A 12896-nucleotide genomic window follows, 5' to 3' on the forward strand; every position below is an offset into this window, starting at 1 on the left:
ATAAATGTCAAAAGAATCAAGATGAGGGGAGATGGTAAAGATATTGCTACCAAACACCTAAGTGTCCTGCCCAAGTCAATCGAGGCCGGGTACATCAAGCTGCGTGTAAGACCTTATGTGCCAAATCCTCTGAGATGTTTCAAATGCCAACGTTTTGGCCACAGCTCGCAGAGCTGCCGAGGCCGCCAAACATGTGGAAAATGCAGTGCCCATGAACACACGTCTGAAGCTTGCGCGAACTCTTTGCATTGTGTAAGCTGTGATGGAGAGCACGCCGCGTACTCGCGGTCGTGCCCATCTTGGAAAAAAGAAATTATCACGATCAAAGTGAAAGAAAACATATCATTCATGGAGGCACGTAGGCGGGTGGCATACCTGCCTAAGAACACATTTGCCGAAGTGGCGCGTCAGCGGGCAGCGCCACAACGGCCTCCGGCGGCTGTCCAACCCACACCCAGTGAGGCGGCAGTGACGCCATCTGCCCCCTCGGCGGCTACAGCTAACGCTGCTACGCCAACACAGCAGACGAGGCCATCGACCCCGAAGGCGGGAACAGCCGAGGCTACCCCAACCTCCCCGACCCCATGCAGCGCTGGCAACAGCCGGCGCAGCCGGATCCCTCAGGGAGCCCCATCGACCTCCGGGCTGGTGGGCGCAGGGATCTTGCCTTCCGAGGCAGGACCCTCACAGAAAGCTTCTCGCTCGCAAGAGCATGTGTGCGGCGCTTCACAAGAGGCAATGGACACTACACCTGTCCTCACGGCGCGCCAAGCGCCTAAGGAGCGTCGAGGCTCCCTCGAACGCTCCAGAAAGGGCAAAACGCCGATTACAGGGCCTCGAAAAAGAGCTCTGTAACATAAGGTATCACTTCCTTTTTCTCTATGCACAGCACCAATTTACTTTAAAAATGGATACACAAATTATTCAATGGAACATCAGAGGTCTCCTTAGAAACCTTTGTGACTTGCAAGAACTCATCCACAAACATAATCCAAAAGTGCGGTGTTTACAGGAAACACACTTAAAATCCAAACACACAAACTTTCTCCGAACGTATGTTACGTTTCGCAAAGATCGCGATGATGCCGTCGCATCATCGGGCGGTGTTGCGATTATCACTCATAAAAGTATAGCCTGTCAAACTTTACAGCTAAGAACGCCCCTTGAAGCAGTGGCGGTTCGAGTTGTTCTCCAAAATAAACTCGTCACGATTTGCTCGATTTACGTACCCCCACACTACAAATTGAACAAACATGAATTTCAGTCATTTATAGACGAATTGCCAGAACCTTATGTTGTCCTTGGCGATTTCAATGCGCACAGCTCCCTGTGGGGCGACTTTCGTATAGATGCGCAAGGTCGTCTTGTTGAACAGTTCCTTTTTTCTTGTGTTGCGTGCCTTCTGAATAAGAAGGAACCCACATATTACTCTCTAGCAAACAGAACCTTTTCTTCAATCGATCTCAGCATAGTTTCTCCTTGTATTCTTCCTGCACTCGAATGGGAAGTTACGAAGAACCCTTACGGAAGCGATCACTTCCCCATACTGCTGTGAACACCTAAAGAAAACGAATATCCACCACAGGCATCTCGGTGGAAGATTGAGACAGCTGACTGGGATAAATTTCGAACTCTTACTGGTATCTCATGGCATGACATCTCCTCGTTATAAATTGATGCCGCTGTGGAGTATTTTACAGCCTTGATAATAGATGCCGCATCTAAATGCATATCAGAAGTAAATGGCTTGACATGTAAACGGTGTGTCCCGTGGTGGAACGACGGTTGTAGGATCGCTCGTAAGAAACAAAAAGCGTGGGGGTTGCTGCGCGCCTCCCCCACTGCGGAGAATCTTATATACGTTAAAAAAGCAAAATCCCAAGGCGGGCAAACCCGCCGACAGGCCAGAAGAGAGAGTTGGCAAACGTTTTTATCCGGTATCAACTCATATACAGATGAGGCCAAAGTCTGGAACAGGGTTAGTAAGATGAGGGCGACAAACATACTCCCTGAAGACCTACAACTACATCAAAGACTTCCTCAACCACCGCACAGTGGAACTAAGAATAGGAGAACTACAATCGGACAAGATCCCTCTTGGAAGTCGTGGCACGCCGCAGGGATCAGTTTTATCCCCATTCCTCTTAAATTTAGCGATGATCAGATTACCGGAACAACTTAATCAGATTCCAGGTCTACACCACAGTCTGTATGCAGACGACATTACCCTGTGGGTGGTTAAAGGTAACGATAGAGATGTAGAAACCACGCTGCAACAAGCTGTAGACACGGTTGAAAAGTACGTTACCGACAAAGGCCTCGCCTGCTCCCCGCAAAAATCAGAACTCTTCCTACTCAGAGCCCCTACAAACCGCAAATCCGACACTGCGCCATCCCCAGAAATCACTGTGCGAGCCGGAGGAGGCGCGATCCCGTTGGTGACCACCATCCGTGTACTAGGCCTCTTCATGCAAGCTCACGGGCGCAATGGCAACACAATTGACAAACTAGAAGCATGCGTTCAGCAGACGATGCGACTCATTTCAAGAATTACCAACCGACACTCTGGCACGAAAGAAGCCAACCTCATAAGGTTGGTACAAGCCTTCGTTCTCAGCCGCATCACCTACATCACCCCGTACCTCTGCCTCAAAGCGGCTGAGAGAGAGAAAATAGAGGGGATTATCCGGAGGGCCTATAAACAGGCTCTTGGGCTACCTATAAGAACGGCCAACGTTAAATTGCTAGCCCTAGGTGTGCACAACACCCTCGATGAACTAGTAGAAGCGCACCTTATATCTCAATACGAAAGGCTAGCTCAGAGTGCCGCCGGGCGAAACATCCTCCAGAATCTCGGCATCAACTACGAGTCGATGCAAAGCACTAAAGTAGACATTTCTCACGATCCGAGGCGCCATCTCAAAATTAATCCACTCCCTAAAAACATGCACCCCGAATTCCACAAGGAAAGGAGGGCCGAGCGGTCCAAAGCCCTACATCAGAAATTCCACGCCTTAAAAGACGTAGTCTATGTCGACGCAGCAGAATACATAGAACGCAACTGTATGTCCCTTGCAGTGGTGGACTCCTCAGGTCAAATACGCGCTGGTGGTTCAATTCGCACCAGAAGCTCCGAAACAGCGGAAGAGGTGGCTATCGCTCTGGCAATAGCCTCCACACAATGTCATTACATTATTAGCGATTCCAGAGCAGCAGTACGCAATTTTGCGAAAGGTTGGGTCTCGGCTCCCGTAAAACACATAATAGACACAAACCAACACCCACGACCAATCCACATCATTTGGGCACCAGCACACTCCTCCCTACGCGGCAACGATGCCGCCCACACCACCGCTCGAGGACTCGCCAACCGAGCACCCGGACGGCTCACGCTAGGATCAGGGAGGGATCGCATGGTCAGTTACCAAGAAATAACTCAGCACTACAGGTTAGCCAGGGCAGTGTACCCGCCAGCACACAAATCGCTTAACAAGCGACAAGAAGTAGCTTGGAGACGACTTCAGACGAACACCTACCCCAACCCAGTAGCCTATCACTACTACTACCCGGACCAATACCCGAATACATGTAAGCATTGTCAGCAAAAAGCGGATCTATTCCATATTATGTGGTCGTGCCCAGCCGAAAATCATACAAATCACGAAATAAGTAATACTGAGCAGTGGGAGGCCGTGTTGCTCAGCTCCGACCCTGACCTGCAGTCCAAGGTCATCGAGAGAGCTGAAGAAGCCGCCCAGGCCCAGGGGCTCGTGGCTGCCTAACAACAAGGTCATCCGTCAATACCTTGTTTTCAAATAAAGTCTTTACTCACTCACTCACTCACTCCCTCCCTTTGATAAACACACAAGGCGAAACCCTGCAAGACCAGGCAGATTCACCTGGGGAGCACTGTGAGCGTGTGCCGAGCTCAATCAACTATTCCCAGTCCTTTCTTAAACATAAAGAAATAATAGAACGTAAGCCAATCATACTAAAATCCAGGCAGAATGAACCGTATAACCGGCCTTTCAGTATTGCCGAGTTCAGAGCTGCCCTGAACACATTCAAAAGCACTGCACCGGGACCTGACAGAGTCATGTATGACAAGATCAGGAACCTACATACTGACACACACGTTACGCTACTTATACTATTCAACACTCTTTGGGCTCCCGGATACCTCCCATCCACATGGAAAGAAGCGATTGTGGTTCCTGTACTGAAGCACGGAAAAGACCCTTCCTTGGTGGCAAGTTACCGTCCGATAGCTCTAACTAATTGTCTGTGTAAGCTTTTTGAAAAAATGATAAATCGGAGACTTATACATTTCCTTGAGCTCAACAATATGCTCGATCCTTATGAGTGTGGATTCCGAGAAGGGCGGTCGACAACCGATCATCTTGTGCGCATTGAAGGAAATATCCGCGATGCATTTACACATAAACAGTTTTTCCTGTCGATATTCCTCGATATGGAGAGGGCATATGACACGGCATGGCGTTACGGGATCTTGCGAGACCTGTCGGAAATTGGCATCCGTGGAAATATGCTGAACACAATTGAAAGCTATTTGTCAAATCGTACCTTCCGAGTAAAAGTCGGTAATGCACTGTCACGTCCTTTTACGCAGGAAACTGGTGTACCCCAGGGAGGCGTTCTCAGCTGCACTCTCTTTATCGTTAAGATGAACACGCTACGTGCTTCACTGCCACCGGCCATTTTTTATTCTGTATACGTAGACGATATACAAATAGGCTTCAAATCATGCAACCTCACAGTTTGTGAGAGACAGGTACAGCACGACTTGAACAAGGTTTCCAAGTGGGCAGACGAAAACGGATTTAAAGTGAACCTCAACAAAAGTTCTTGTGTGCTTTTCACAAGAAAGAGAGGGCTCATTGCAGAACCCAGTATCGAAATGTATGGTCAGTAAATTCCTGTGAACAAAGAACACAAGTTCTTAGACATCATACTTGATTCTAAATGAACTTTTATTGCACACATAAAGTACCTCAAGGTCAAATGCTTAAAAACAACGAACTTACTTAAAGTGTTATCCCACACAACATGGGGCAGCGACAGGAAATGTTTATTGAATCATTACAAGAGCCTCATTCGATCACCGCTGGACTACGGTGCGATGATCTATCATTCTGCAGCCCCCAGCGCGCTAAAGATGCCAGATCCGGTCCGCCATCTAGGAATCCGACTGGCCACTGGAGCTTTCAGAACAAGTCCCAATGAAAGTCTATATGCAGAATCAAATGAGTGGTCACTTCATCTGCAGAGAACATACATCAGCCAAACATATTTTCGGAAAGTCCACTCCAATCCTCAACATCCGTGTTTTAATAACATTAACGATATGACATATGCTACACTCTTTCATAATCGTCCCTCCGTAAGACAGCCTTTCTCGCTGCGTGTGAGGGAGCTTTGTGATCAAATGCATGTCCCACTCCTCGAGCTCCGCCTAATGCATCCAGCCAAGCTGCTACCTCCTTGGGAGTGGCAGCTCATACTATGCGATATATCTTTCGTGCAAGTCACAAAGCATGCTCCAGAGATGGAAATCCAAATGCATTTCCGGGAACTCCAGTACAAATATTCCTGCACGGACTTCTACACAGATGCATCGAAGTCACACGACGGTGTGTCCTATGCAGCCGTCGGTCCATCCTTCTCGGAATCCGACGTACTACATCCGGAAACCAGTATATTTACGGCTGAGGCCTACGCACTTTTGTCGGTTGTAAATCATATAAAGAAATCCAAACTCGAGAAATCAATTATATATACGGACTCCCTTAGTGATGTGAAGGCCTTGATGTCATTCTGTAACCACAAAAGTCCGGTAATTAGTGAACTCTACTCTGTCCTGTGCAAAGCATATATATCTAACCAACATGTGGTTATATGCGGGGTGCCTGAACATAGGGGCATCGAGGGTAACATTCTAGCGGACCAGATGGCCACATCAATTTCAATGCATGCAGTTAATCCTACTGCTTCGGTCTCTGTGAAAGACCTGAAGCCTTTCTTAAGAAGAAAACTGCAAAACTACTGGCAACGCTTGTGGGACCTGGACACAAATAATAAACTGCATGTAATAAAGCCACAATTAGGTTTCTGGCCTCCTGTGACAAAATCCTGCCGGACAGATGTCCTATTCTGCCGTCTAAGAATAGGACACACTTTTGGCACACATAACGTTTTACTCACGGCAACGAGCCTCCAACCTGTGGTAGATGCGGGGAGAGGCTGACCGTCCTCCACGTCCTACTGGAGTGTCGGGAAGCCGAATCTGAAAGAAAGAAACATTTTCTCTTAGCCTACCGGCAGCACATCCCATTTCATCCTGGTATGTTACTTGGTCCAGAACCACTCTTTGACACCAACGCCGTCTCAGGTTTTTTTGAAAGACGTTGTATTGCATGTTATTAGCCCCACGCGTCCGTAGCGCTTCCTCTCTTCAGAGGATGCCGCTGTGATAATTATATTGAATAGCACATGCCTCTAGGTCCTTGTGGTTCAAGGGCTCTGGCGAGGCAGTAGTGCTGTAAGCAATTTAACATCTCGCATATTTTAAACAATGCATCATTCTTCTACGATGCATTTTAATGTTCATAGTAGCCGTCCTTAGTCATCGCCATAATTTTATAGCACGTAGATTTTACGCACTTTAGAGCGACTATATTTAGGCCACTTTACAGCCAAGTCACATCTTCCATAATACATCGTTAACACTAGCACTTGTCATGGCGCTCTTTGGCCAAACCTGGCCCTTGCGCCATAAAACACCACACATCATTATTAGTACACCGAGGCTTTTCTTACGTCACAATCCTGACCTCCTTCTTGAGCAGTTCGCCTTTTGTTACATTTGCGCATAGGAAAAAATTATCGGTGTCGTGTACAGTCAAGAAATAACCCTTACGAACATAGAGGCACTATTGGCTATCGCCATCCACTTGGTTTGCTACCATGTTAGCGTGACTAGTGCGGAGCATTCCTGAGGCGGACTACCATGTGGCAACAAGCGGCACTGATCTCAAAGCGATGGTAGAGGGTACTGCCGAGAGCAGGGCGCATTTAACAGGCTATGGTGAAAGCTGGCGCCGTGGTACTGCAAGAAAGGAAGGAAAGAAGGAAAAAAGCTTTGTTTAAAGCCACCACTAACGGACAGTGAAAAAGAGCGCATGCGCCGCTGACGCCCGTGTTTATGCGCCGAGCTCGATTGAAGCCAATAACTTTGAAAGGAGGGGGGGGGGGTCTAAGAGAAATAAGAGAATGTAATGGCAGTGTTTATAAGTGCACACTGTGTTCTGTATCTGATATTCGCGGACTTTTGGGGCAGTGTGCTGGGGCTAGCCATGCGAAGTTGCTGAGCTTTAGGGAGTGAGGAGAGGATTAGGATGAACTTCACGAAGATGTGCTTGTTCCGTGTTCCGTGAAGGGTGTGGCTGGGATAAAATAACGCAGTTTTCGCTTACGTTCTTGTGATGTTCAGATATTTGCTGTTTGTACATGGTGGAGTCTTCCGCTGTCGTTGTATTGGCCAAGGAACCATGGGCGCCCTGTGGTTAACTTCGCGGGCACGTTGATGAAGCAACTCATTTCTCTCGATCCCAGCATGACCAGGTACCCACTTCAGTGTCATTGTAATGTTCTGCTTGCGGTTACAGGACTCTATTAGGTGCGTTTCCAGTAGTCGGCATTGCATGCTGGAACTGACTAGGCTGGAGCCGGTATAAATGACTAGGCTGGAGCTTAGTGAGTAGAGAAGCTTCTTGTATGACATATCGCCTGAATTTCTGGAGTGGCTGCGTTGGGAGTGTTGGAAGCGGCCCAGCTGTTGGGGCGATCGGTGCTGTCTCCCAGGATTTATATTGTTACGTGTGGAAAGACACAGACTAAAAATGCTATTTACACGCTATTTACAATGGAGCCAGGCAGCCAGGCTGACACTCGCTCGTTCCAAGGTCACCGACCAACTTCTTCGTCGTTCTCGCGGTGGCTCGTTTCTTGAGCATCGCTCAATGATAGCCTAATATTACCCCCCGGCGGCAAAAGTACCGTCACGGTGCTGTTAAATATCCAAGGCACATGGAGAGTTGTAGGGCTTGAGTCGAGCAACGTGAACAATGTCACTGGTTGTCACAGCGGAGGACGTAGGGGGCGTGGCTAGAACGATTTCATAGGTGGCATCGGTCCCTTTGCGTATCACGCGATATGGGCATGTGTAACAGGTAAGCAGTGTTTCACAAAGGCCGACTTTACGCGATGGTGACCAAAGCAACACGAGGGCGCCGCGCACAAAATGGACATCACGGTGACGGAGGCCGTAGCGTTGTTTCTGCTTGTCTTGAGACACTTGTAGACGAGCGCGCGCCAGATGGCGAGCATGGTCAGCATGGGCGATTGCATCACGGGCATAATCGCTAGTTTAAGCTGTGGCGGAGGGAAGCACAGTGTCCAGTGGTAGCGTCGGTTCGCGGCCATACAAGAGGTAAAACGGGGAAAAGCCAGCAGTTTTGAGACGGGAAGAGTTGTATGAGAAGGTAATGTAAGGTAGAGCCAGGTCCCAGTCAGGCTGACACTCGCACGTGCCAAGGGCACCGACCAACTTCTTCATCGTAATAAAATATGGCATACGTGTACGACCCCATTTTAGAGCGTGTGGTGTCCGTCTATATCGTGATACATTTCCGGTCTCTGTGATGAAGTTTTGTTTGTGCTTGACGTCAGCCAGACATGTAGGTGTGGCGCCATATTGGCTGGTATGTGTGGAAATGCAATGTTGCGTTGTGGCTGAGGGCTTTGATTAACTAGTGTCAGCTGGACTGACGAGGACTATCCCTACTGGTATCAGGATGCTGCATCCTTGTTCCTTAGAAGACAAACACGCTACTTGTCTGTCTCGGTATTGTTCTGTTAGTTCGGTGAGAGTGGGAAAGGGGCCCGTCCGTGTGTTGAAGACGCTGATTTGAGGTGCATATTGGTAGACCTAGGACGGCCTTGTCAAGGATGTTGAGGGAACATTTGAGTTTTATAATTTGCGTTTATGTTAGCATTAGGAACGCGGCGGTGTAGAGAGCTTTACTATAACACGAGTGCACTCATGTGTTGTGTTTCTTTCCTTTGTCAACGTCCGTTTTCTTTTTTGCTAATGATGCGTCGTATCAGGTACGTGAAATTTCGGTAATTTCTTTATATTCTGTGAAGCTTGAGTTTGCATTGATGTTGTGATTTATGATGACTCCGAGTATTCGGCCCCATGTCACCTTTGGTACCAGTGTTCCTGCCACCTATTCTGCGTGTGAGCCGGCACGGAGATCAGCACGCCATGACCGCGCTCGAGCGCATGCTGCTGCGATCAAGCGCGATCATGGCGTGATTTGATCTAGCGAGACCGTGAGTGAGCAAACAAATCCTTTACATCCTATGAGCACCAGGCCTCCATGGTTTGCGCTGACGTCATCCTAGCCGCCATGTTGTTCTCACCAGCACGGTGCGAAGCTGCGTCTGTTGGCGTCTACTGCGGTCGTTCTGCCGGTTCAGCCGTGTATCTGGCACAGAAGCCGGCATTCTGACAGCGTCTTTGCGACATTGAAGCAGGCGGCGGGGGTATTCTGTGAGAGTCGACTAGGTGGACTGTCCACTTGGACCACTGCTGATTGGCTAGGGCCGCTCGTCTCCTCCTCTCTCGTACAGCTGGGTCCAATCAGCAGCGGCCCAAATGGACCGTCCACTAGGTGCACTCTTACAGAATTATCATCCCCCCCCCGATTACTCTTGGGAGTGAATATGATGAACTGACGTCATTGCAGCCGCCATGCTGCACGAACAGCACAGTGTGGTAAGTTGTAATCATGCCGTCACGTCCCAGCTGTCTGCACAACTTCGCTGTCTTGGGGACCCATACACATCATGTGTCAGATTAAAATTCGTTTGTGACGTATCTTGGCCTGTTTACAATTCTTTGTATTCTTTTTTGTCTACTCACCTATCTAATTTGCATGGCGTTGAGGAGGAAATAAATTTCATTTCCCCTGTTCCCTTGCCACGCAGTGGCAGTCGCAGGTCAGCTACTGCTTCCAGCTCGGAGGCCTACTGGACAGGCTGAACGCGTACGAGTACCTGTACCTGGTCGGCCGACTGCGAGGCATCCCTGAAAGCGAATTGAAGCCCATGGTGGACAGCGTCATATCGGTCGTTGACCTCGACGAGCACGCCCCGAAGGAGTGCGGCGTTTACAGGTTGGCGGGCGCCGATTTAATTTATGTAGCCAGCATTCTTACAATCAGGCGTGTGCGAGTACTAATCTTCAAAAAAGAATTGAATGTGAATCGAATGGTGCCGAGACGAGTAGAATCGAATACTGGTCGAACTGTTTTGTGGTAGCAGAAGACGGTTCTTCCTATAAATATAGAACGATACTCACGTCCTAGTATTCGCTAGATTAGTGTGTTTCTGTAACGAAGCTTTATTTAATACGCGTGTGGAACATTAGGTTTAAATGACAGTTTGTTCGCGTAGACGACAATTTCCGCAGATCACAAAAGACATAGCTTTGCACTTTTTAAGCACATAGCATGCCCGCGTGAACAAATTGTATCGCATTTCTGCGCCAATATTCCCTTTTGTTGTAGGAAGTTGGCGTTTTGAAATCAAAAACTACTCGAATACAGTGCTATTTAGAATAGTGACTATTCACTATTGACAAGTAGGGCACATTTGATTTCTTCAAAAGGTTGGACTGTTGGCACTGACATTGAGAATTTGTTGCGTCCTATTATTATGAACAATCGGATAGCAAAATTCGTGAAAGAGTAGAAAATATTTTATAATTTATCAGCCAAGTGCCAGACAGCGGTTGCGTTCTGCCTTATCGCCAGAAGTGATGTTTCACTTCGCGAACGCGGGTGACCCGCAAGCGTATGGGTGCTGTGGCACACGCGATGCTATCGGTCATTGGTGCGCCTTGACGCCTATACGGTCAGCATCACAAATTGTGTTCAATACAGGGCTGGCGCAGCCGCGACAGACGCAGCAGCCGCCGCAGTAGAACGCCCCCGTTGTTAACATTCACGGCGGACACCGGCTGTCAAAACGGTGGCGTTGTGGAATCGCGGCAGCAGCAGCGAGCGAAGTGACCTTAGTGCTTCTATCGCTTCAAAGCAAACACATCGGTGAGAACGCAGCACACGCAAAGCTACGGGCCGTAGACGTGGGCTTCCAAAGGAGATCGTTTTAGACATAAGGCACCCGTGACCGCGCATGGCCGAAGTACAACGCCCTCGGTTCCTTCAACCCGGTGTCACAGTGCAATGCTCGCGACGGAATACGCCGCGATTCCTCCCAGCGCGCGCGCGAGATATTGCCACCACCTTCGCCTCACTATCGCACGCTTTCACTCGAACACACAGTGTACGGCACGCGAGGACGACGTTACCACGAGACAAACCCACCACGTATGCAACGCAAAGAAAACAACTATAACTGCCAGAGGAGGTCTACCCAGCGCGCATCGCCTACCTTCCACTTGGCCTCGTTTCTCCATCTGTACTTCGCTGAACGTTACCTGAGCGTTTCTCTAGATGGCGGTACTTTACCACGAGCTTAGCGCGCTCCTTTGTACTACCCAGGCGCGTGATTTTCTTGACTTCCTGGTGCTTTCGCCGTTCGTTTCCTTTGTTTCAGAAACGCACCGTCGATTTGAAGAGCTGGCCAGTTATGCTTGCGTGTAAAAATAAAGCTTAAGTGAGCGGATTGGAAAACCAGGCAAGCTTGGGTCGTTTCGCGACTAATAACAAACAGTGCACTGAAATAATAGGACGCTTAAGCCTCGCCTTCAAGAGTGGAACGCAACAGCGTTCCCATCGACCTGGGAAAGGGTGTAAGACAATGCGCTGCGGCGCAGCGATCACTTACGAGTCGCCCCGAATCGGACTTTGCACCCACCAATCACGCGGTGAGCGCCGAGCAACGCAGCGTTCGGCGCGGCAACGAAACGTGTGCCTGACCAAACGGAACGAACCAAAGAACTCGGTGTATCGGAGGGAGAAACGATCTACGCGAGCCAAACGTCGTCATCGGCACGGACAGCCGGGCCGCGACGCGACTCGCAGCGGTCCCCGCACGACCCCAATACGCTGAAACGAGACGAAGGCGAGAAACGGGTGAATGGCGCGCAACCTTTCGGGGCAGCGCCGTACATTACGAGGAGGGGGTCCTCTGTGTTTGCCGCATGAAGCCTCTGCGTATGCGGCTAGCGCAGAAGAAATGGCTCGGAAACGTACTTCACTACGCGTTTAACTGCGACTTCTGTAATTTACACGCTCATACCGATATACGCCGCAGTACAACTTTCTACGGCTCGTTTTTAAGGCAACACCGCATTCACTAGAGGCGCTTTTGTCCCGCTTTGAACCAACGAACTCATGGCTGGGTGGTAGCGTCTCCGTCTTACACTCAGAAGACCCTGGTTCTATTCCCACCCAGCCCATCTTGCAAGTTGTTTTTTTATGAATTGCTTTCCGCGATATTTCGCTCACGGCCAACGCCACCGACACCAACACCGACGACACCGGCTTTTCTGCGACACGAGCTCCTTAACGCTGTCGCGTGAAAACGAAGACAAGGAAGGCGCACACAGCACTTGTGTTTGTGTGTATGCCTTCGTTCGTCTTCACTTTCTGTACCCTGCTTGTTATTAGCCATAAAAGCTTGTTTAAAATATTTGACGGATGCGGTGACGCGTTCAAATGAACTTTGGGCCGATTGGGGAGCCTGTAAATTAGAAACATCACAAAAAGTTTGGAAACTCATGGCGGTTCTGCCAGAACACTGACAAATAGAGGCGGCATCGCTATACCAGGACACATTTTATATTG

General features: G+C 49.2%; 1 protein-coding gene across 4 annotated transcripts in view; it reads left to right on the top strand.

Moving 5' to 3' along the window:
- LOC139049592 (phospholipid-transporting ATPase ABCA3-like) overlaps positions 1-12896 on the top strand; it is a 420980-nt gene that overhangs the window by 355788 nt on the left and 52296 nt on the right. For all 4 annotated transcript variants that reach the window (XM_070525151.1, XM_070525150.1, XM_070525152.1 and 1 more), the window contains one exon: positions 10072-10259. In XM_070525151.1, the coding sequence (XP_070381252.1) occupies positions 10072-10259 (188 nt within the window). The remainder of the gene's footprint in view (positions 1-10071; positions 10260-12896) is intronic.

The sequence above is a fragment of the Dermacentor albipictus genome, chromosome 9 (genome assembly GCF_038994185.2).
Source record: "Dermacentor albipictus isolate Rhodes 1998 colony chromosome 9, USDA_Dalb.pri_finalv2, whole genome shotgun sequence".
Taxonomy (NCBI): domain Eukaryota; kingdom Metazoa; phylum Arthropoda; class Arachnida; order Ixodida; family Ixodidae; genus Dermacentor; species Dermacentor albipictus.